Source organism: Bufo bufo, chromosome 3 (genome assembly GCF_905171765.1).
Source record: "Bufo bufo chromosome 3, aBufBuf1.1, whole genome shotgun sequence".
In the NCBI taxonomy this organism is placed as follows: domain Eukaryota; kingdom Metazoa; phylum Chordata; class Amphibia; order Anura; family Bufonidae; genus Bufo; species Bufo bufo.
In genome coordinates, this window is record NC_053391.1 from 280,659,788 (window position 1) to 280,685,679 (window position 25,892).

The 25,892-nt window shown below is 43.3% G+C and overlaps 1 protein-coding gene across 1 annotated transcript in view; it reads left to right on the forward strand.

Moving 5' to 3' along the window:
• The window catches only part of LOC120995146 (probable E3 ubiquitin-protein ligase makorin-2), a 191,781-nt gene that overhangs the window by 102,630 nt on the left and 63,259 nt on the right, over window positions 1-25,892 (forward strand). Inside the window, exons 2-6 of the mRNA XM_040424157.1 lie at window positions 18,176-18,292; window positions 19,831-20,051; window positions 20,252-20,367; window positions 20,436-20,623; window positions 21,161-21,271. Coding sequence (XP_040280091.1) covers window positions 18,176-18,292; window positions 19,831-20,051; window positions 20,252-20,367; window positions 20,436-20,623; window positions 21,161-21,271 — 753 coding nt within the window. The remainder of the gene's footprint in view (window positions 1-18,175; window positions 18,293-19,830; window positions 20,052-20,251; window positions 20,368-20,435; window positions 20,624-21,160; window positions 21,272-25,892) is intronic.

Sequence of the window (25,892 nt, forward strand, 5' to 3'; positions counted from 1 at the left end):
CCTTGATATCATATCATATATATATATTTTTTTTTTGTCTGGAGCACTGAGCTACCTGCGAGACACAACATGTTTTGGAATTAACTGGTAACCTAGTCTGGGAAGAGGAATACAGATGGGTGACTTGTGATGTCGCCATTCTCTATTCCTCATTTCGGCACTACTTAGGTCTGGCAAGTCCCAGGAGACATTTAGATCTGTACAGCAGTTACAGCGCTGCTTTGAAGGAATTTAACTGGAGTTCCTGCTAGGACACAACTACTTCTCCTTTAATTTTAATGGGGCCTATTTGCAGACGAGGGGAGCATCAATGGGTGTGAAGTTCTCCCCCTATTTATAGGTCCCATTGGGAAGACCAATACCTTATGATCGCGGATGACGCTTTTTTGTTAAATCTAAACATGTTATCAATTGTATCCCCTATGGTGAAATTATTAGAATCCGTCATAATTGTACAGAGGATTCCACCTATAGAAAGGGCGGTGCAGCATTATATAGAAGACTTAAAGCAAGGGGATATAGTGAAAACTTGCTAAAACAGACTGTAGAAGGTAAAACTTTTGTATAGAAAAAAAATCTAATTTCTCAGGTAATGAGCAGTAGTAATGAAATAGAGGTACAGGAGAAAAAGGTGAGAGTAACTGTTTATAGCAGGCAGTTCAATGAGGTGCCGAACATTATCACAAAGTATTTACAGATTCTGTATCAAGATGATAATTTACGACAAATACTGGAAAAAGGAATTCTAGTTGTGAGCAAAAGAGCTCCAACTACATCAACCGCACTCGAGGTTTATTTTCGGAGAAAACTGGGTCTGCAAGTAACACCTGGTTGAATGTTGTTGGCTGCTACAGATGTGGACATAATGAATGTATAACCTGCGGACCATGGAACGGAGCAATGGATGGTGTCTGCATCTTTTGCGGCTCCATTGGAGTTAATGGGTCCGCATCCAAGCCGCGAAAACTGCGGCTTGGATGCGGACCAAAACGATGTTTGTGTACATGAGGCCTTTAAAGGGTTTCTACCACCTCATTTGGACCTAATTAGCTGTCAGACAGTAGCTATCTGCTAGTGTCTGCTCTACCTAACCATGCTATTCTAAGACCTTTGTGTGCAGCACTTACACTAAAACACCAACTTTTATTGCTATGCAAATGAGCCTCTAGGTGCTATGGGGGTCTTTTCAGCACCTAGAGGCTCCGTCTACTCACCCTGTATTCCGCCCTGCTCGTCCGTCAAGCCTGCCCATCTCTAGATTGCCAGCCTCAATTTCATCCATCTAGAGATTGGCGGGCTTGACGGACGAGCGGGGCGGAATACAGGGTGAGTAGACGGAGCCTCTAGGTGCTGAAAAGACGCCCCCATAGCACCTAGAGGCTCATTTGCATAGCAATAAAAGTTGGTTTTTTTAGTGTAACAGCTGCACACAAAGGTCTTAGAATAGCATGGCTAGGTAGAGCAGACACAAGCAGATTGCTAGTGTCTGACAGCTAATTAGGTCCAAATGAGGTAGTAGAAACCCTTTAAAGGTAGTTAATATTTCCATGTTGTCTCGACATTTCAGAGACGTACATGGAGGTAACACAGATCTTTTAGTCATTGGTATTGAAAGGGTTAAACCATTGCAAGAAGGCGATCTAAATAGACTCTTTTTTTTTTTTGTTATAGGGAGTCTTTTTGAATCTCATTAATATACCAGGATTCCAAATGGCATGAATAGACATGATCTCATCTTAAGTATTTTTATATTTTGTATGACTATTGTGAGACCGTGACAGATCTCACATAGGTTAGAGGCAAGGAGAAGGGGTGGATAGTGCGGCCCACACCCCTATTCCACCACAGGTGAGACCAGTTGGAGGTACTCAGGCGGGAATAAAGCACCTTCCAGGGTGTCAGTAAGGGGGAGTGCGCAAACAGAGGCCTGGTGAGGCTCTGTGTGTATGGTATCAGCCTCGTGGTCCCTCAGCCTAGCCTGGCTAAGTGACAGCCTGGAATTTGGGGGGATGCAGTGACACCTGCGGCACAACATCAGAGTTGGGAGGACTGCTGGACCACAATCCCCCAAAGGGACTTGCATTTGCTACTGCCTGGAGGCTACTGGACTATTGGGCTGAGAAAGCCGCATGTTATGACCGTGTGTAAACTATCCTTTAGGCGAGTCAGGTTATTATGTTTAGTTAGAGCCAAGCCGGGCAGGTATTTATTCTGTATCATTTGTTTGGTTTGCTGAGGTGCCAAATAAAGCAAGGTTTGGACCTGAAACTTGGTGTCTGGCGACGATACTTGTGTGAATGACCCCCGGAGAAGAGCTAACCCCCCACACTATATATGTGATTAATTTTTTCCCTTTTGTAAAAGCATTTTTTGTATTTTATGGTGTCACCAGACACACCTTCGATTCCAATTTGAAGATTATTCACACATGGAAGCAGAAGAGTGTGAGGTGGGTGAAGTTATTTTTTTTTTAAACCAGTAAATTTTGCTACATATTATGGTCATGAATAAGACTGTTTTCAAAACGCGTAGACCGTAAAGTGCTCTGATCAGCTCATGAAATTTTTCAAAGAATCGCAATAAAAAAGTTGGATTTTTCTGTTCCTGAAGAAATTGTTTACCTGATCCTGGGTTTCTTGCATGCCTATGGAGTGGAGCAGGTGAGCTGGAAATATTTTGCTGTTGGAGGAGGGATGCTCTTTTGCATTGTATGCGCTGTACATCTCTGCTCACTAGAAGGTGCGCACTGTGGTTCTGGTTGTGTGTGTGTGTGTGTGGGGTGCATGCTGCCAGGTGGAGCCGGAGTCGCTGTTTAGCGCTGTATTCATGGCAGAAGGTAAAGTTTATTTTAGCATGGAGTGCCATACCCCATAATTCACTTCATCCTGCAGGGAAGATGGAGATCTTGACACCATGTCCTGAATACAGCGCTACAGTTACCTCAGCTCCATCAGGGAATCGGCGTGCATATTCCTGCAACAGGGACAACAGCGCACATCCCTCCACAACCAAGATGAAAGCGCTTATCCCCCGGTGACACCAGATATACAGTCGTGGCCAAAGGTTTCGAGAATTACATAAATATTGGAAATTGGAGAAGTTGCTGCTTGTTTTTATAATAGCAATTTGCATATACTCCAGAATTATATGAAGAGTGATCAGATGAATTGCATAGTCCTTCTTTGCCATGAAAATTAACTTAATCCCAAAAAAAACTTTCCACTGCATTTCATTGCTTTCATTAAAGGACCTGCTGAGATCATTTCAGTAATCGTCTTGTTAACTCAGGTGAGAATGTTGACTAGCACAAGGCTGGAGATCATTGGGTTAAAATGGCAAACTTGACATGTTAAAAGGAGGGTGATGCTTGAAATCATTGTTCTTCCATTGTTAACCATGGTGACCTGCAAAGAAACGCGTGCAGCCATCATTGCATTGCATAAAAATGGCTTCACAGGCAAGGATATTGTGGCTACTAAGATTGAACCTCAATCAACAATTTATAGGATCATCAAGAACTTCAAGGAAAGAGGTTCAATTCTTGTTAAGAAGGCTTCAGGGCGTCCAAGAAAGTCTCCTAAAGAGGATTCAGCTGCGGGATCGGAGTGCCACCAGTGCAGAGCTTGCTCGGGAATGGCAGCAGGCAGGTGTGAGCGCATCTGCACGCACAGTGAGGCGAAGACTTTTGGAAGATGGCCTGGTGTCAAGAAGGGCAGCAAAGAAGCCACTAATCTCCAAAAAAAACATCAGGGACAGATTGATCTTCTGCAGAAAGTTTGGTGAATGAACTGCTGAGGACTGGGGCAAAGTCATATTCTCTGATGAAGCCTCTATCCGATTTGTTTGGGGCATCTGGAAAAAGGCTTGTCCAGAGAAGAAAAGGTGAGCGCTACCATCAGTCCTGTGTCATGCCAACAGTAAAGCATCCTGAGACCATTCATGTGTGGGGTTGCTTCTCATCCAAGGGAGTGGGCTCACTCTCACAATTTTTCCAAAAAACACAGCCATGAATAGAGTGGTACCAAAACACCCTCCAACAGCAACTTCTTCCAACAACAGTTTGGTGAAGAACAATGCATTTTCCAGCACGATGGAGCACCGTGCCATAAGGCAAAAGTGATAACTAAGTGTCTCGGGGACCAAAACGTTGACATTTTGGGTCCATGGCCTGGAAACTCCCCAGATCTTAATCCCATTGAGAACTTGTGGTCAATCCTCAAGAAGCGGGTGGACAAACAAAAACCCATTAATTCTGACAAACTCCAAGAAGTGATTATGAAAGAATGGGTTGCTATCAGTCAGGAATTGGCCCAGAAGTTGATTGAGAGCATGCCCAGTCGAATTGCAGAGGTCCTGAAAAAGAAGGGCCAACGCCCGGCGTCTTCTCTTCCGGGTGTTTGCGATGACGTCATCGACGCAGGCGCATTCAGGATGGAGCGGTCGAGCAGAGCGGCCGTCTCTCAGTGCGCCTGCGCCGATTGAAGCCAGGTACGGCGCAGGCGCGAGATTCCAAATTCTAACAGCGCCAGCAGAGAAGGATTACCTTCCCTGGCCCTGTCAATCAGCATGCCGAGGGGGCGTCATTACCATCGGAGGATGCGGCTGCTACCAGCAAGTAGCCGCCCTACTTGCTGGTAGCAAGGTAATTAGCATATTTTAAAAATCTTTTTTTAGCAAAATCTACTGAACCAAAATTATTAATTTGATTATGTATCATGAGATCGCACTATAGGGATTATTATTAAAGAAGAAAAAAAAAAAACTGTTTAATGGGGTGACAGAAACCCTTTAAAAAATGGCAAAAAATCATATTTTACTTTGTTGGATCTTAACAAGGTTCCAAGTAGAGCTTCAACATGGAACAAGAAGTGGAAGACCCCAAAAAATTTCATCAGCACTGAGCCGGAGGATCCAATTGGCTGTCCGTCAAGACACTGGACGATCCTCGACCCAAATTAAGGCCCTTACTGGTGCTGACTGCAGCCCCATAACCATCAGACTGCATCGGAGACTGAAGGGCTTCAAAAACAAAAAACTCCTTCAAAGACCTTTGTCTCCTTGAACGCCACAGAACTGCTCGTTTGGACTTTGCAAGAGAGCACCGAACATGGGACATTCAAAGGTGGAAGAAAGTTTTATTCTCTGATGAGAAAAAATTTAACCTTGATGGTTTCCAACGTTACTGGCATGACAAGCAGATCCCACCTGAGATGTTTTCTACGTGCCACAGTGGAGGGGGCGTCATAATGGTCTGGGGTGCTTTTTCCTTCAGTGGAACAATGGAGCTTCAGGAAGTGCAGGGGCATCAAATGGCCGCTGGCTATGTCCAGATGTTGCAGAGAGCATTCCTCATGACTGAGGGCCCTAGTCTGTGTGGTAATGACTGGGTTTTTAAACAGTACAACGCTACAGTACACAATGCCCGCAGGACAAGGGACTTCTTCCAGGAGATTAAATCCAATTGAGAATCTTTGGGGATGGATGGCAAGGGAAGTTTAAAAAAAATGGACAACAGTTCCAGACTGTAGATGGCCTTCGTGCGGCTGTCTTCACCACTTGGAGAAATGTTCCCACTCACCTCATGGAAACTCTTGCATCAAGCATGCCAAAATGAATTTTTGAAGTGATAAACAATAACTGCTGAGCTACTGATTACGGAGTTCATGTTTGGAAGTTGGATTTCAGTTTTTTTGTGGGGGTTTAGTTTTTTTTTTTTTTTGGAGGTGTGGTCCTAAACTTTTGATCAGCTGAAAAACAGCCTGTTTCAGTATATTCATGGTTTTTCATTAAATTGAATGCTAAATTTTTTTTTTTTTTTGTTTCGCTCTCATTTCTTCTTGTTGCATGTTGAAGCTCTACTTGGAACCTTGTTAAGATCCAGCCATGCTAAATATGATTTTTTGCCATTTTTCAAGTGGTCTTAAACTTTTGATCAGGATTGTATTAGGTATCACCACGTCTGTAACAACCAGCTCTATAAAAATATCATATGACCTAACCACTCAGGTGAACACTGTAAAAAAAAACAATTTTTGTCCCATATCACAAAAATTGCAACAGCAAGTGATCAAAAAGGCGCATGTCCCCCAAAATAGTACTTATCAGACAGTCACCTCATCCCGCAAAAATCAGACCCTACCTAAGAAAATCGGTAAAATAAAATAAAAAATATGGCTCTCAGACTATGGAGACACTAACATCATTATTTCGGTTTCAAAAATGCTATTGTGTAAAACATATTAGGTATTGCCACGTGCGTAATCATCTGCTCTAGAAGTCACATGACCTAATCCCTCAGGTAAACGCTGTGAAAAAAAGCCAAAACATTATTTTATTTTTTTCGTTGTTGTTGTTACCTTGCCTCACAAAAAAAGTAATAGAGCAATTAAAAATCATATGTACCCCAAAATGGTACCAATAAAACTGTCACCTTATCCCGTAGTTTCCAAAATGTAGTCACTTTTTTTTTTTTTTTTTGTTTCTACTGTAGGGGTGCATCAGGGGGGCTTCAAATGGGACATGACTAGTGTTGAGCGAACTTCTGTTTTAAGTTCGGCGTCTAAAGTTCGGCTTCCGGTTAGCGAAGAATCCCAATATGAATTCCGTTGTGGTCCGTGGTAGCGGAATCAATAATGGCCGATTTATTGATTAACACTAGACATGACATCTAAAAACCAGTTCAGCTAAATATGCCTTCCAAAAACCATATGGTGTTTCTTTCCTACTGTGCCCTGCCGTGTGCCCGTACATCAGTTTACGATCACATGTGGGGTGTTTCTGTAAACCGCAGAATCGGGGTAATATTTATTTTGCTGTTAACCCTTGCTTAAAATGTTATATCTGCCAAAAAAGTGATTCTGAAATTTCATCTCCATTTCCATTAATTCTTGTGGAACACCTAAAGGGTTACCAAAGTTTGTAAAATCAGTTTTTTGTATACTTTGGAGGGGTGTAGTTTCTAAAATGGGGTAATTTTTTGGGTGGTTTCTATTATGTAAGCCTCACAAAGTGACTTCAGACCTGAACTGGTACTTAACCACCTCTCGACCGCCTAACGCAGGGATGCGTCCTGCGGGCGGCCGGGTTATTCCTCCTCGAAGCATCGGCGCGTCATCACGTCCGTATCCGCAAAACACTGACACCGGCAATGTGCTTTCCGCATTTTGCCAGAACTATATAGAACATACCTTTTCTTGTCCGCAATTGCGGACAAGAATAGGACATGTTCTATATTTTTGCGGAACGGAAGTGCGGACCCGGAAGTGCAGATCCGCAATTCCGGATCCGAGTGGGACAGTCTGTCCCCATAGAAATGAATGGGTCCGCAATTCCATTCCGCAAAATGCGGAACAGAGTTGCGGACGTGTGAATGGGGCCTAAGGGTCCCTTATCACCGCCAGTTAGCCACTTGTTAAGTAGTTAGCGCACACCGCACCGCAGTCGCTGATGAGCGTCATCGCTGTCGCTAATCAGGACTAGTACTATATAGTATCTGTAAGTGATCAAGACTGATCGCAATCAGATCTATATCAGTACATTAGGGTCACCTTAGGATCTACAAAAAAAACGCAGTGTTCGCCCGATCAGGCCTGATCTTGTGCGCACACTTGCGTTCAGTCCGCCCCACCGCAGATGCGCAAAAAACGGAAGGCCGTGTTTACTACTGCAATTTACCGAACGGGAGTCGGCAATATAAATGCCTATTCTTGTCCGCAAAGCGCGGACAAGAATAGGACATGTTATTTTTTTTTTGCGGGGCCGCGGAACGGAGCCATGGCAGCGGATTTTGCCAAAACGGCGGCTCTGATGCGGACCCAAACAACGGTCGTGTGCATGAGGCCTAAGGAGAATAGCAAAAACTCCTAATGCTGGCCATACATGTAATGATTGCGGAGACCCTCAAATGCCAGGGCAGTACAAACACCCCACAAATGACCCCATTTTGGAAAGAAGACACCCCAAGGTATTCGCTGAGGGGCATATTGAGTCCATGAAAGATTAAACTTTTTGTCACAAGTTAGCGGCAAGGTAGACTTTGTGAGGAAAAAAATAAAATAAATCAATCTCCGCTAACTTATGCCAACAAAAATAAATCTTCTATGAACTCTCCATGCCCCTCACGGAATACCTTGGGGTGTCTTCGTTCCAAAATGGGGTCACTTGTGGGGTATTTATACTGCCCTGGCATTTTAGGGACCCTAAAGCGTGAAGTCTATAATCCAAATGCCTAAAAATGCCCTCCTAAAAGGTACTCGTTGGACTTTCGGCCCCTTTGCGCATCTTGGCAGCAAAATGTGTCACATGTAGTATCGCCGTACTTAGGAGAAGTAGTGTAATGTGTTTTGGGGTGTCTTTTTACATATACCCATGCTGGGTGAGAGAAATATCTCTGTAAATTGACAACTTTGTATAAAAAAAATGGAAAAAGTTGTCATTTACAGAGATTTCTCTCACCTAGCATAGGTATATGTAAAAATACACCCCAAAACACATTGCCCTACTTCTCCTGAGTACGGTGATACCACATGTGACACTTTTTTGCAGCCTAGGTGCGCAAAGGGGCCCAAATTCCAATGAGTACTTTTAGGATTTCACAGGGCATTTTTAACGCATTTGGATTCCAAACTACTTCTCACACTTTAGGGCCCCTAAAATACCAGGGCAGTATAAATACCCTACAAGTGACCCCATTTTGGAAAGAGGACACCCCAAGGTATTTCGTGAGGGGCATGGCAAGTTCATGTAAAATTTTATTTTTTGTCACAAGTTAGTGGAATATGAGACTTTGTAAGAGAAAAAAAATAAATATCATTTTCCGCTAACTTGTGACAAAAAAAAAAAATATTCTAGGAACTCGCCATGCCCCTCACGGAATACCTTGGGGTGTCTTCTTTCCAAAATGGGGTCACTTGTGGGGTATTTATACTGCCCTGGTATTTTAGGGGCCCTAAAGTGTGAGAAGTAGTTTGGAATCCGAATGCGTAAAAATGCCCTGTGAAATCCTAAAGGTACTCATTGGAATTTGGGCCCCTTTGTGCACCTAGGCTGCAAAAAAGTGTCACACATGTGGAATCGCCGTACTCGGGAGAAGTAGGGCAATGTGTTTTGGGGTGTATTTCTACATATACCCATACTGTGTGTGAGAAATATCTCTGTAAATGACAACTTATAAAAATTTTTTTATACAAAGTTGTCAATTTACAGAGCTATTTCTCTCGCCCAGCATGGGTATATAAAAATACACCCCAAAACACATTGCCCTACTTCTCCTGAGTACGGCGATACCACATGTGACACTTTTTTGCAGCCTAGGTGCGTAAAGGGTCTGAAAGTCCAACAAGTACCTTTTTAGGCTTTACAGGGTTGCTCACAATTTAGCACTGCCCAAAATGCCAGAACAGTAAACACACCCCACAAATGACCCCATTTCGGAAATTAGACACCCCAAGGTATTCACTGAGGGGCATAGTAAGTCCGTGGGAGATTTTATTTTTTTGCCAGAAGTTAGCAGAAATGGAAACTTTTTTTTTTTTTTTTTTTCTCAAAGTGTCATTTTCCGCTAACTTGTGAACAAAAAAATTAAATCCTACATGAACTCACCTTGCCCCTCCGCGAATACTTTGGGGTGTCTTCTTTCTAAAATGGGGTCATTTGGGGGGTATTTATACTATCCTGGCATTCTAGCACCTCAAGAAACATGACAGGTGCTCAGTCAGAGCTGCTTCAAAATGCGGAAATTCACATTTTTGTACCATAGTTTGTAAATGCTATAACTTTTGCGCAAACCAATAAATATACACTTATTGGATTTTTTTTTTTTTATCAAAGACATGTAGCACAATAAATTCTGACACAAACTTGTATAGAAATGTAATTATATTTGAACAATTTAAACAGAGAAAGTTAAAAATACACTTTTTTTTTTTTTTTTAGAAAATTGCGGCCTATTTTGATTAATATCGGAAAAACTAAAAATCTTAGCAGCAATCAAATACCACCAAAAGAAAGCTGTATTTGTGAGAAGAAAAGGAGGTAAAATTAATTTGGGTGATAAGTTGTATGACCGAGCAATAAACCGTGAAAGTAGTGTAGTGCAGAATTGTAAAAGTGCTTTGGTCATTAAGGGGGTTTAAGCTAGGGGGGCTGAGGTGGTTACAAAGTGGGTTTTGGAAATTTTCCAAAAAATTCCCAGATTTGCTTCTAATTAGGCTACTTTCACACCTGCGTTCGGGTGTCCGCTCGTGAGCTCCGTTTGAAGGGGCTCACAAGTGGCCCCGAACGCATCCGTCCAGCCCTAATGCATTCTAATTGGACGCGGATCCGCTCAGAATGCATCAGTCTGGCAGCGTTCAGCCTCCGCTCCGCAAGCGCACACCTGAACGCTGCTTGCAGCGTTCGGGTGTCCGCCTGGCCGCGCGGAGGCAAGCGGATCCGTCCAGACTTACAATGTAAGTCAATGGGGACGGATCCGTTTGAAGATGACACAATATGGCTCAATCTTCAAACGGATCCGTCCCCCATTGACTTTCAATGTAAAGTCTGGACGGATCCGTCTGAAGCTACTTTCACACTTAGAATTTTTTCTAAGTTATAATGCAGACGGATCCGTTCTGAACGGATACAAACGTCTGCATTATAGGAGTGGATCCGTCTGAGCAGACATCAGACGGACCCGCTCTGAACGGCAGTGTGAATCACCATGGTAAAAGATCATGTGACGTACCATGTGATGACTGGAGTGACGTCATCACAGGTCCTTGAACTATAATTAATGCTCGCCACAGGTCCTAGTCAGTAAAAGACAGACGGAGATGCTGGGCTACACGATCAAGTGGATTAAGGTGAGTTAAATGATTTTTATTTTTTTTTAACCCCTCCAGCGCTTTTTTACTATGCATTCTGTATTCAGAATGCTATTATTTTCCCTTATAACCATGTTATAAGGGAAAGTAATACAATCTACAAAACACCGATCCCAAGCCCGAACTTCTGTGAAGAAGTTCGGGTTTGGGTACCAAACATGTGCGATTTTTCTCACGCGAGTGCAAAACGCATTACAATGTTTTGCACTCGCGCGGAAAAATCGCGGGTGTTCCCGCAACGCACCCGCACATTTTCCCGCAACGCCCGTGTGAAAGAGGCCTTAGCCTTCTAACGTCCCCATAAAATTGTTATTTTCAAAATGATCCAACATGAAGTAGACATATGGGCAATGTAAAGTAATTACTATTTTTGGATGTATTACGATCTGTTATAAAAGTAAAGAAATTGAATTTTGGAAATTTGCTAATTTTTTTCTGAATTTTTGGTAAATTTTGTATTTTTATGAATAAAAATAATTATTTTTTTTACTCCATTTTACCACTTTCATGAAGTACGATATGTGACGAGAAAATAATCTCAGAATGGCCTGTATAAGTAAAAGCGTTTTTAAAGTTATCACCACAGAAAGTGACACGTCAGATTTGCAAAAAATAGCCTGGGCAGGAAGGTGAAAACAGGCCCGGGGTTGAAGGGGTTAAAATCGCAATATTTAATAAACAGTGCATCCCCTACACAAAAAACAAAACAAAGGGTGTTGTGCATACTGTTCTTGCTTTCCAAGAACAAAGGTTCTTTACAAAGACTTTGATTAAGATTGAGGCCTCATGCACACGACCGTTGTTTTATTCAGTGTCCGTTGTTCCGTTTTTCGTGATTTTCTGCGGACCCATTGACTTTCAATGGGTCCGTTGAAATCTCGGCTAATGCACCGTTTGTCATCCGCGTCAGTGATCCGTGGTTCCAGTCCGTCAAAAAAATATAACCTGTCCTATTTTAGCGGAAAACGGTTTGCGGACCCATTCAAGTCAATGGGACCGCTAAAAAACACGGAGGCACACAAGATTGTCATCCTATCATTTGCATGGCAAACCTGTCTTAAATTTTTTTTTACTTTCCTTTGTCGGGTGATCCTCCCTGGTGGAGCCGGAGTCACTGATTAGCGCTGTATTCAGGGCAGAAGGTGAAGTTTAATTAATTTATTTATTTGTATTAACCCAGGGTGTTCTCAAGCGTTCCCCTGATCTCCTGTCATGCTGCCCATTAACCCTTTCATCCCATTCTTCCATAACTGCTCTAGCTCCTCAGGGGCTGAAGCCGTGATGGAGAAGGCGGCAGTTATTTATATTAAGCTCTGATCGGCAACTACAGTTGCAGACACTAGTTCAAATGGAGAGCGCTATACTGATGCAGCAGACCTATGTCACAATCTGTTGCATATTTACATAGGACTGCCGAGAAAGCTACTCCATGCTGTGACAAACGAAGTTCTGCTACATCTTTATAATGCCTCCTCGTACATATCACATGGATGAGGAGACGGTAGCTCAAGTAGAGCACTGTACATATGTAGCAGAGCTGGGTTTCTCATTTTGCATAGTACACCTGATGTGAGAAACAGTTCTGACAGTACAGTATACATAGGACTACAAAGGAAGCTCCTCCTTTATAACTCAAACAGTGTAGCCTTAAAGAGTTAAGTGACAAACTGAGCTTTGCTACCTATGTCTGCTCCCTATTCCATAGTACACTGATATGACAGCTTGCAGGCTACAGGAGAGTGCACTATACAGATGTAGCAGAGCTAGATTGGTCATTTGACATGGTAAAGGTGATGTCACAAACATTTCTCTGGAGGTTTACATGGGACTGCAGAGAAAGCTGTTTGGTTATTGCTCGGCACTGTAAATAAACTGGGCTCTGAAACATCTCTGCCTGATGTAAAAGCTTGCAGACAGTCTATGTAGAAAAATGACAGTGTCACCAGTCTCTAGTGAGCAGCACTGTCGGTACTGCTGTAGATTAGATCAGCATCCCATCCTCCATCTAGATTTTGTATTGGCTGTTTTATCGCTATTCATGAGAAGCTATACTCAGTTGCTACACCTTATATACACCGGGGGTCCTTCAGAAAGGTTGTGCAACAGTTTCCTAAGGCTCTTTCACACTTGCGTTCTTTTCTTCCGGCATAGAGTTCCGTCGTCGGGGCTCTATGCCGGAAGAATCCTGATCAGTTTTATCCTAATGCATTCTGAATGGAGAGAAATCCGTTCAGGATGCATCAGGATGTCTTCAGTTCCGGACCGGAACGTTTTTTAGCCGGAGAAAATACCGCAGCATGCTGCGCTTTTTGCTCTGGCCAAAAATCCTGAACACTTGCCGCAAGGCCGGATCCGGAATTTTGACGCATTGCCGGATCCGACGTTTAGCTTTTTCTGAATGGTTACCATGGCTGCCAGGACGCTAAAGTCCTGGCAGCCATGGTAAAGTGTAGTGGGGAGCGGGGGAGCAGTATACTTACCGTCCGTGCGGCTCCCCGGGCGCTCCAGAGTGACGCATGGATCACGTCATCCATGCGCATCGGGCGCTCTGACGTCATTCTGGAGCGCCCCGGGAGCCGCACGGACTGGAAGTATACTGCTACCCCGCTCCCCACTACTACTATGGCAACCAGGACTTTAATAGCGTCCTGGGTGCCATAGTAACACTGAACGCATTTTGAAGACTGATCCGTCTTCAAATGCTTTCAGTTCACTTGCGTTTTTCCGGATCCGGTGGGCACCTCCGGCAAATGGAATGCACGACTGATCCGGACAACGCAAGTGTGAAAGAGCCCTAACATACAAAAAGTTACAAACGACTGAGCAAACGCAAGTTATGCAAAAATATTGTAACTTTTTTGCTTTCTCTGTTGCTCCCGCCACTTTTTAAGTGGAGGGTGAGGCCACCGCGCTCTTGACACATTTACTGTTATTTATACCATTTTAACTGGTGTCTATTATAACTGAAATGTATGACAATTCTTAGCTGGAGTAAATTTCAGTTTCAGGAGCACGGACAGATTAAAATTTTTTTTTTTTTTAAGAGGCTGGTACCTCTTAATGTGAATTTTCTATGCCAGCAGGCTTTTTATTAAGACTGACATGTGAAATGCCAGTCTTTAGTAAATGAACTTCACTGTTTCATAGCAGTCTGAAAGTTTCCCATTGCCCTTATCCCCCATGCTTTACACTACAGTTCACTGTCTATTCATGTCGACTGCTTGTGTAAGCTTAATATCAGGCTTTCAAAGTACAGAGTGCTTATTACCATTACAACTAAAATGGAATGAATATGAACAGCTACTAATCCAACAGATTGAGATAGAGAGAGAGGTAACTATATTGGAGGGTTTCAACTTCATATATGCCTAATATAGATACTGGAACTCAGATGTTACTGTTTTCTTTGTTACATCATTGCAATCTTAAATGTGTAATTATTTCAGTAACGTGATTTACATGATTGCCTCACTTGTACTTTGATTTTATAATCTGGACCGTGGCAATCCTTGCCATTTTCACATATGTTGAAAAGAAATCAGCAGCGGTGTGTTATAATATCTTATGATATCAAGTTTCAAAATGCAGGAGTTCTGTTATGAGATCAACCCTTTTTTTGCAATTATATACCTCTCCAGAACCCATTATGAAAAATTTGATTTGCAATGAATGCGAATTTCCTTGTGCTTCGTGGTAACGAATCGCATTTTTTCTAAAATGGCTGCTGCAGGTGTGAGGACATGGAGAAAGGAAGTCTGGGAAGGTGGGATCACCCAGACTGACATGCATGCAGCCAATCAGCAGCCAGCCCTGTGATGGCTGCCGTATTTATAGGGCTGTGACATTTTTCAGCATTCTGAGTGCAGGGACAGATGTGAGAAGGCACTAGGGACAGTAATAGGAAAAAACCTCATTGTGAAAAGCTGAAAAAAGTTTTATAAGTGCAGGGAAAGGATAGGGAGGAATGATTTCACAGCATCTTAGTGCAGGGAGAGACATCAGAAGGCGCTATGGACAGATAGGGACAGTGCTATAAAAGCGATTTTACAAATGCAGGGGAAGATTATTTGGGAATCCAAATAGTCATTATACAGCTGTCATTCCAGCATTTTGTTTTTGTTATTGGGTTGTAAGTACTATGTTGAAGCCTTTAGTGGCCTGTTTCAGTACAAAAAGAAAAATTATATTCACTTCTGCAGTTCTGTTTGAAAGCGTTTAATGGTGTGTATCAGTAGAAAAAGAAAAAAATATACGCGCTTCACTGTTGCAGTTATTTGCGGTAAAAGCTTTTAGTTGCCTATTTCAGTACAAAAAGAAAATTTTATTCAGTGCTTTTAGGGGTGTTTAAATTTCATTTTAATTTTAGTTTAGCTAACAGTATGTCAGACAGAAGTGCCAGGCTCTGCACAGGGGAGTGTCAGAGGCCTAAATCTTTCTGGCACAGGTGGCAGCAAAGTAAGGGGGCGTGGCAGCAGGGGTCACTTCAAGAGGCCTGAGCTCCCAGTGTCGGCTAGCAGTCGTGTCTTGACTAGCAACCCAGCAGTTCTTGATTGGTTGACTTTATCTTCAACTTCGTCGCAAGTGACAGCAGCACCAGCAGCCTGAGTCTAGAGTTGCTAATGAGCAGCTTTCTTCACCCGCATAGTGAAGAAACTACTCACCAGCAGGTAGACATAGAGCAGAACCTGAACCTGCAGATGGTGGCATACTTGTAGTGCACCCTGCCATCCATCATTGAAGATCCGCTGGACTACTGGACAGCCAAACTGGATTTGTGGCTTCAACTGGCAGTTTGCCCTGGAAAAGCTGTCCTACCTGGCCAGTAGTGTGGCATCAGAGTGGGTGTTTAGTGTGGCGTGGGCCATAGTTACCCCAAGAAGACTTGCCTGTCCACCCAAAATGTGGAGAGAATGACCTTTGTCAAGATTGATCAGCCAGGATTTCCACCCACAAATGCCTGATGCATTACACTAGATCATCCATGGTGCCACGCCAACAGTTTGACAAGAGATTGGTTTCTTCGGGCTACCTGCCTCTGCTACTATTCTGATGCTGCCACCTGCCTGCCATACATCTGATGCCAAGTGCTCCTTTCACCCACCTTAGTCGGTGGGTACTGGTAGTGCCACCCACCTCCGCACTGTCACCGGGTCACTTTGTGGTATCCTCCTGATGCTGCTGCTGCCACCACCTCCAGACTGTTATTGTGCCACTCGGCGGCCTCCTCATACTGCTGCCACCGCAAGACTGTCATTGTGCCACTCTGTGGCCTTCTGATGCTGCTACCACCTCCAGACCCTGTCATTGGGCCACTCTGTGGTCTCATCATCCTGCTTCCACCTCACCACTATGTCATAGGTCCACTATGTGGACTTCTCATGCTGTTCCCTCCCTCCCCACTTCATGACTGGTCCACTATATTTTGGCTTTCGGCCTGGCTCGAATCATTTATTTGACCTTTTTTTTTTTTCTTTTTTTTTTTTTTCAGAAGGAAGGAAAAATGACTCAACGGATCCTGTCTGTGTAGCAGCTGTAAGGCATGTATGGTCCCATCAGAATTCGCTTATGATTTGGTAGCCAAAAGCAGGAGTGGGTACAAAACACAGAAGACCTATTTCATTCACGTGTAATCTGTTTTAGATCCACTCCTGTTTTTTTGGGGGCATTTGCAATACTGATGGATTATTCAGCAAATTCTGACCGAGTGAAGGCGTATGCTCCACAGACAGGATCAGTTTTTTTTTGTGGGTTATTGTTCTGACGAATCAGAGGAAGGGCAAATTGATCAGTGACGTCAACACAAACTTGCTGCTGACACCCTCTGCACTCTGTCAGGGGGGCTTTACTTGTATAAGCATTTAATAGAACAGGTTCTGTAGACATCTTTGACTCAGGAACTTGTGGAGACTTCTTCCCAGACCTGGAGCAAAAAAAGACTAAGTGGTCAGAAACTTGTAAATAACTCATGAAAGTATAAAGTTACGTTAAAACCAAGCACACCATTGTTTTTCTTGTGAAATTCCCAATAAGTTTGATGTGTCACATGACCCTCTTATTGAAAAAACAAAAGTTGGATTCAAAATGGCAGACTTCAAAATGGCTGCCATGGTCACCACCCATCTTGAAAAGTTTTCCCCCCTCACATATACTAATGTGCCACAAACAGGAAGTTAATATAACCAACCATTCCCATTTTATTAAGGTGTATCCATATAAATGGCCCACCCTGTAGTATCCCCTTTTCATCAATCACAAAAAATTATACTGCTTTCGATTTTCCAAAATCCATCCAATGAGAAGGAAAGATTTTCATAACTTAGATGTTAAAAGATGCCTTATTAGATACTTAGAAGTTACAAAATCTTGGAGAAAAGTTTTACAGTTTGTACAGTTCCAAGGAAATAACTGGGTAAAAAGATTACTGGTCGTACATTGGCTAGGTGGCTCATCAGGGCTATTGAGATCTCCATATGTTTCCAAAAATGTTCAGATTCCTGATGGGGGCTGTCTACATCCTAGGCAGAGAAAGCTTCTGCTTCCATTGAACAGATCTGTAAAACTGACACATGGAGCTCTCCTAATACTTTCTTTAAACATTATAGGTTGGATCTATCTTTTTGACAATGATTTATCCTTTAGCCGTAAGGGGTTACAAGCAGTAGTCCCACCATGATCTAATCTAGTCAGTTCTCTCACAGGTATTGTCATAAGGCGAAAGGAAAATACTAATATTACTTACTGGTAATCTGTTTCCATGAGCCCATGACAGCGCCGCAATTCCCCCTCCCTTACTTTAAAAATAATATTTATAAAAAAAGAATAGAATGTATATAGAGTGTATTAGGCAAATATACGGTTGTATATTTGTAACTTGGGCCTATGGATCGTTCAAAACAACGGAAGGAAGGAGGATGGGTCTTTTAAAGCCATCTGTGAAGAGGGATCTCGCAGGTGCGGTCATGGGCTAATGGAAAACAGATTACTGGCAAGTCATTTTGTTTTCTTCAAGATGTGTCTGGATTGCATAGCAAGTCTGATGTGCTAATCCATTTACAAAAAAAAACAGCCACCTTGATGTATACAAGCTGAATGGGGACCTCTGGATCAATTTGAAGTAGGTGCCAGAAGCTTTCCTGGTGCATACCCCAAATGGGTCACTGAAACGCAGTGTAAAAGGAGCCTTACCTGTATGCCATTGTATACCAGTTCGCTGGACTTGTGAACCTAATCAGTCTTGAAACATATTGACCATACTGCATTTTGCACTATATTAAGAAATTTCTCTAACATTTGTTGAATTTCTTGCTTAATAGAGCATTTTTCAGAGGCAGTTGTAGGTGGGGTACAAATTGCCGCTTCTCCCATGAAAAGTCTATTCCAGTTTGCCGACACTTTCAGAATGGATTCTGTGCCTATGGAGACAAATGCAGGTAATTGACTTATAAGTGGGAACCCATCATTTAAAAATATATAATCAGGGAAAGTACCTTGTTATAAAAATGAGCCGCAGCCTGTACTAGACAGAATAAGGCTACTTTCACACTCGCGTTTGGTGTGGATCTGTCATGGATCTGCACAGATGGATTTGTTCAGATAATAAAACAGTCTGCATCCGTTCAGAACGGATCCATTTGTATTATCTTTAACGTAGCCAAGACGGATCTGTCTTTAACACCATTGAAAGTCAATGGAGGACGGATCCGTTTTCTGTTGTCATAGAAAACGGATGCGTCCCCATTGTCTTATATTTGTCAGAACAGATCTGTTTAGATCAGTTTCGAAAGACTGACACCAAAACGCTGCAAGCAGCGTTTGTGTCTGCCTCCAAAGCGGAATGGAGACTGAACGGAGGCAAACTGATGCATTCTGAGCGGACCCTTTTTCATTCAGAATGGATTAGTGCAAAACTGACCCGTTTTGGACCACTTGTGAGTGCCCTGAACAGATCTCACAAACCAAAAACGCCAGTGTGAAAGTGGCCTAATGTAGCAATTTCCATTATTCAGTAGATTCAATCTGATGGCAAATTGTGCAAGCACAACCACCACTGATGGATTACAGGGTAGTCTGTAACCATGTAAACAAGCAGTGTATAATGTGATGGAAAAATGTATCCAGCCAGTAAAATAAGCAATATGGACAATCACAATATATTAAGTGGTTGGTATTGCCTTTCTCTACATTATAAATGCCACTTACTGAAGTGAGACAACCTTTTTAATGGAATTAGTTATGTATAAAAGAATGTGATCTATCTAAAATCAGTAGTATTAGAACGCTTTTTAACTCCAATTGGTGCAGAAAGGTGTAATAGAATAGCTTCTCTATAAGCTAAGTTTGACACTGTTCAATTGTCCCCTGCTCTCTTCCCTATAGTGAGGATAAAGCCTCCTTATTATATCCCTATACTATCTCTAAGCTGTCCCTCAACTAGTAATATTTTGTAAATGGGGTAATTTTATCAAACTTGTGTAAAGTAGAACTGGCTTAGTCACCCATAGCAACCAAATAGATTCCACTTTTAAGTCTTCACAGCTGTTTTGTAAAATGAAAGGTGGAATCTGGTTGCTATGGTCAACTGAGCCAGTTCTACTTTACATCAGTTTGATAAGTCTTTCCTAATCATTGTCCCTAGTGCCTGCACTAAGTTCACTGGACACATTACAGGGGCTGGCTGTCTGCTGATTGGCTGGCTGTGCTGCATTATGGGTGATCCCTCTTTCTAACAAATGCAGCAGCCATTTTAGAAAAAATATCATTCGTTACCACAAGGCACAAGGAAATTTTGACTTTGTGACGAATTACATTTTTTCTAAAATTTGTATGCAATGTGGAATTCAACTTTGATTCGCTCAACCCTAGTTAGAAGGGTAAAATAAAGTTGCTCGCATAGAATAGCTTGAATTGTTTGCCATGAACACTCTGCTTTATTAAAGTTTGTTGTGAAACTCTTCTGTTTATGCTTCAGTTTCCTACACCTTCTGCCATGTCCGCGTTCTGATTCTCCTTCACGCCATCTTGCCAGCCGTAGAGTGTCTGAGCCATGCCTTATGCCTTGTGTGCCTAACCCTCAAGTCAGTCGTAGAGTCTCAGAGCCATCTGTTACTCCTTTGCAGTCAGCTGCCTTTGAAAATCGCAGAGTGCCAGAAAACTGGGCACTTGCAGCAGAATTTGTACCACGGAATACAGGTGATTTGTCAAATTTGCCTTCACACAACCTTATTTTCAGACCCATATTTTTAGTCAAATCTGTGACAGGCCATTTGGAGAAATAGTTTCCTACATTTCACTTGGGTTTGCTCCTATGCGAACTACAGGTCTAACATGCAATGAATATAGTCTTGTATATGTGTTGGTACTTAATGTAATTTTAATATGTGTCTCCTTAGATCTTGTGAGATCCATATCTAGTCCAATCCTAGTAGATAAAACAAAAACAAAGGAAATCAAATGGCAGGATGAAACACAACATCGAACATCTTTGAAAATTCACCATTCTAAAATGGTTAGTATGGTAATTATATTGAGTGACTAATTTATGAATATGTAACGGTTAATCTTTCCTTGCTGTAGGAAGATAAAAGCTTTCAGTATGAACGCAGCAGAGATGTCGTTTGTGGGATCTGCATGGATAAAGTATATGATAAACAAATGGCAGAAGAGAGAATTTTTGGAATTTTGCCGAACTGCAGTCATGCATATTGTGTGGGGTGTATTAAACAATGGCGAAAGACTCGGGACTTTCAGAATGAAGTTATAAAGTGAGTGTCCTTAACTAAACCAAGGCTGTGAATATTGCTTTAATTTTAAAAACCCTGATCAAAGTAGGACTTCATTTTTAGAGGTGATGGCTTAAATATTATCCAAATCATGTCTGAAGGCCTTATTGACTTATAAGATAGCTACCTTACGTCTGTTGGCATCAGAGGCAGAGTTTGCTAAGAGCTCATTTGCATACCTTTTTTGCCAAAATTACAGAAGAGCATGTATAAGACTACTCACACCGATTTTAATGTGATCTCCGCAAGCAAATTTAGTAACCCCCAAATCCTGACCTAGGCCCAGTTAAGCCAGTACTCTCTGCTCTGCACTGATGAGGGGCAATCACCCCAAAACAGTTGTATGCAGATGAGGTGCTGGCATATTTATTATCCAAGTCATGTCTCAACGCCTATTTAAAGGGTTGAACATTTACTTATAACTATCTATAATTATAATTGCATCTCGTGACCTCAGAGGCAGAGCTTGGTAAGGGCTCATTTGTATACATTCTTAACAAGTGCTCTTTACTCCAAAAGAGGTTGCCCCCAGTGCCGTGTGAAATCAAGTTACTTTATCCCATATAAATACTGGATTGGAGACTCTGATGAGAAAATACAGTTGATTGAGGATTTTAAAGCTAAGACTAGGTAAGTAGGCAGTTTTTTTCTGATCCTGTAGCATGTGTCCTAAGAGGTTTCTAACTGTTTTGTGTGTTGCAGGTTCAGGTATCTTAATGATATTTTAGAATTGTACATATGTGTAAATACAAATCTTCTACCACTACAGGGGACTGGAAGCTATGATCACGTGATATTCAAAATATTAGACCATGCTTCTGACATGGTCTGAGAGGCTGATACCTATGGTAGACCTTTGAGGCCTTGTTAGGCCTTTAGTTGTCATATTTACTCATTGATATCCAAAATTTTATTGAAGGGTGCTGATGAGCAGGCAGAGGATGTACCTTTGTAGTCTTACTCCTTATCCCCCTAAACTCCCACAATGATCATGACTTAACTGTGTCCTGGTGCCTTAAAGGGGTTTTCTACTTTTCACATATTGATGACAAATCAAATCGTCGGGACTCCCACCACCCCTTGCCAATCAGCTGTATTAACTCTTCTCTGTTACCTTCTCACTGTGAACATTGCAGTTGCAAGCAGGTGTAATTAACCCTTAGGTGTCAGCACTGTACAGGTACAGCTCTGGGAAGGGCTTTAATTATGGTGCCTGCTCACAAGCACAGCAGGTGCCATAGCTGGCAGGCCTCAGCTGTTTCAAACTGCAGAGCCCTGGGGCTAATGTCTACGATAGGCAATAATGCCGTTCTCGGGCATTTAAACCTTTTTAGATGCCATTGTCAAATGTGACCACAGCATCTTAACCACCTCCGGACCGCTGTACGCAGATTCGCGTTCCGGAGGTGGCAGCGCTGCGCACAGTCACGCATATACGCGTCATCTCGCGAGACGCGAGATTTCGCTCCAAGCCGGCCCGCGCATGCGCATCGCGGGCCGGCAAAAGTTAAAGAACAAGTTCGTCACCAGCCTGCCAGCAATGATCCAATCACAAGCCATATAACAGATCATATTAGTAAATATGATCTGTTATATGGCTTCTCTGCTCCTCTGCTGGTCCTTTTCGTCGGTTGGATCCAGCAGAGAAGCAGACATCACTGTGAGTACACCAAACACTTCACTGTAGCCCTTGATCACCCCTTTGATCGCCCCTGTCAATCACCAGTGAAAGGAAAAAAAGTGATCAGTGTAAACTGTCACTTTTTTTTTTCCACTAGTATTGGCTGTTAGGTTTTAGGGATAGTTTAGGCCCCTTGGTTAGGTAGTTAGCGTCAGTTAGCGCCCACCCCACCGCACCGCAGTCACTTTTATTCGCTGAATAGCGTATCGCTAATCAGCATTTGTACTTTTATAGTATCTGTAAGTGATCAAAACTGATCACGGTCAGATCTATAATAGTATTAGTGTCACTTTAGTTCGCCCTCCACCCAAAACGCAGTGTTTGCCCGATCAGGCCTGATCTGTTGCCCCCACGTGCGTTCACCCACGCCCGCCCCACCGCAGTGACAAAAAATATATATTTTTTGATCACTGCACATTCATTTTACACACACTGCGGCGATAAAAAAATCAGTTTTGATATTTTTTATCAACCGCAGCGGCCTCCGGTACTTCGCTAGCCTCCCCTTTGTAAGACAGGCTTGCTTTTTTTCTTGGGTAGTCTCAGGGAATACCCCTAAATTTAGTAGTCCAAAATGTCAAACAGGGGGTATTCTTCTGAAGAGGCCTACAGGATTCTGACCCAGTCGGATGAGGAGTGGGAACCCTCATCTGATGAATCTAGCGGGTCAGAATATGAACCTGTGGAAAGCAGTGGCTCTCTGACCCAAAGTTCGGACGAGGAGGTGGAGGTCCCTGGCAGCACCAGGCGTACCCGGCCCCGTGTCGCTAGACCACAGGTTATGCAGGATCCGCTTCAAGAGCAGCAGAGTGGGGCTGTCGCTGCCGGATCACGTGGTGAGGCATACACCAGCAGCGCAGCCCTCCCTGGACCTAGTACCAGCACTGCCGTACAACATGGTGACGTGGCGAGCACCAGAAGGGCAGTTGAAGCTGGTACGGTGGCACGTGCAGTAGTTACCCCGTCGCAGCCACCGCACAGACAGGCCCGTAGAGCCCCTAGAATCCCTGAGGTGCTGGCAAACCCTGATTGGCAGTCACCAACTTCAGCCGCACCTGTAGTTCCCCCTTTCACCGCCCAGTCTGCAGTTTGGGTTGAGACGGCTCAAATCGGTTCGGCCCTGGGATTTTTTGAGCTGTTCTTGACTGCGGAGCTCTTGGACTTAGTCGTGGCCAACCAGTATGCCACACAATTTATATCCGCCAACCCGGGAAGCTTTTATGCCCAGCCTTTCCGGTGGAAACCAGTCCAAGTTTCCGAAATTAAATTTTTTTTGGGCCTTCTCCTCAACATGGGCCTGACAAAAAAGCATGAATTGCGGTCATATTGGTCAATGCACCCGATTCATCACATGCCCATGTTCTCTGCTGCTATGTCCAGGGCACGATTTGAGGCCATCCTCCGTTTCCTGCATTTTAGCGACAACACCACCTCCCGTCCCAGAGGCCACCCAGCTTTTGACCGGCTCCACAAAATTCGGCCCCTCATAGACCATTTCAACCAGAAATTTGCAGATTTGTATACCCCCGAGCAAAACATCTGCGTAGACGAGTCCCTAATACATTTTACCGGGCGCCTTGGCTTCAAACAGTACATCCCAAGCAAGCGTGCCCGGTATGGGGTCAAATTGTATAAGCTCTGTGAAAGGGCCACAGGCTATACCCACAAATTTCGGATCTATGAGGGAAAAGATCAGACCCTGGAGCCGGTCGGTTGCCCTGACTACCTGGGGAGCAGTGGGAAGACAGTCTGGGACTTGGTGTCACCCTTATTCGGCAAGGGGTACCATCTTTATGTGGACAATTTTTACACAAGTGTGGCCCTCTTTAGGCATTTGTTTCTAGAACGGATTTGCGCCTGTGGCACCGCGCGAACTAGTCGCGTGGGCTTCCCCCAACGGCTTGTAACCACCCGTCTTGCAAGGGGGGGAGAGGGCTGCCTTGTGTAACGAAGAACTGCTCGCGGTGAAATGGAGAGACAAGCGTGACGTTTACATGCTGTCCTCCATTCACGCAGACACGACAATCCAAATTGAGCGAGCAACCCGTGTCATTGAAAAGCCCCTCTGTGTCCACGACTATAATGCGCTCATGGGAGGGGTGGACTTCAATGACCAGATGTTGTCTCCGTATTTAGTTTCCCGCAGAACCAGACGCTGGTATAAGAAGGTGTCTGTATATTTAATTCAATTGGCGCTCTACAATAGTTTTGTTCTCTACAGTAAGGCTGGGAGAACACGATCTTTCCTCAAATTCCAGGAAGAGATCATCGAGAACCTCCTTTACCCAGGAGGTTCCGTGGCCCCATCCCCCAGTGTAGTTAGCCGTCTACACGAGCGACATTTCCCCAGTGTCGTTCCTGGTACCTCAACCCAACCGTCACCCCGAAAAAGATGTCGTGTCTGTAGCAGGAGTGGAATAAGGCGTGACACCAGCTATTTCTGTCCTGACTGTCCGGACCACCCTGCCCTATGCCTTGGAGAGTGTTTCCGGAAGTACCACACACAGGTACACCTAGCATAGGGATTGCATCTCACAGGACAGGCACACAGGGCTATTAGGGCCCTTTTACTCTCAGCTGCTGCAAACCTCTCCTTTCACCTGGGATAAAGTGCATAACGTACTTCGCCACATCTTTGGGCGGATTGCGCTTTGCACATTGTCCCATGGGGAAGGAGAGGTTTGTTCTATAAAGGTAAAAAAAACTAAACAAAAATAAAATTACTGGTAAGTAAAAAAGTTAAAGTTTAAAAAAGTTAATATGTTCTGTTCTAAAGTTAATAAAGTTATTGCTTTGCGGCCTGGTTTTTTCTTTTTTGTTTTGTTTTTTTTACCTTCCAGGTGGACCAACCGATCGACCAGCTGCAGCACTGATGTGCATTCGGACAGAAGCATTGCACTGCTGTCAGATTACACGCAAGTCGGTGTATGCGGCGCTGCAAGACGAGATTTCTCCTCTGCAGTAAAAGATATGTTTGCCGAGGCATATGAGCTGAGGAGGTGGCGGTGTTCATATACTTTGGCAAACACTTTGTATATATATAAAAAAAAAAAATCCCGGCAATGATTTATTCATCCACATCGATTGATGTGAATGGAGAAATCGGGTTTGCCAGGGCATACGAGCTGAAGTGGGTATGGATGTTGGGCGGAGCTCCTATGTCCTGGCAGACGCCTTTCCCCTCCTTTTTCTTTTTTTGGCAGAGATTTTTTCATCCACATTGATCGATGCGAATGAAGAAATCTGTGCCGTTTATTTTTTTCTTTCAGCCCAGAGGCTGAACGGAAAAAAAAAATCTCATTACCCGTATGCTCAATATAAGGAGAATAGCAGAAACTCCTAATGCTGGGCATACATGTAATGATTGCGGAGACCCTCAAATGCCAGGGCAGTACAAACACCCCACAAATAACACCATTTTGGAAAGAAGACACCCCAAGGTATTCGCTGAGGGGCATATTGAGTCCATGAAAGATTGAAGTATTTTTGTCCCAAGTTAGCGGAAAGGGAGACTTTGTGAGAACAAAATCCATAAAAAATCAATTTCCGCTAACTTGTGCCAAATTTTTT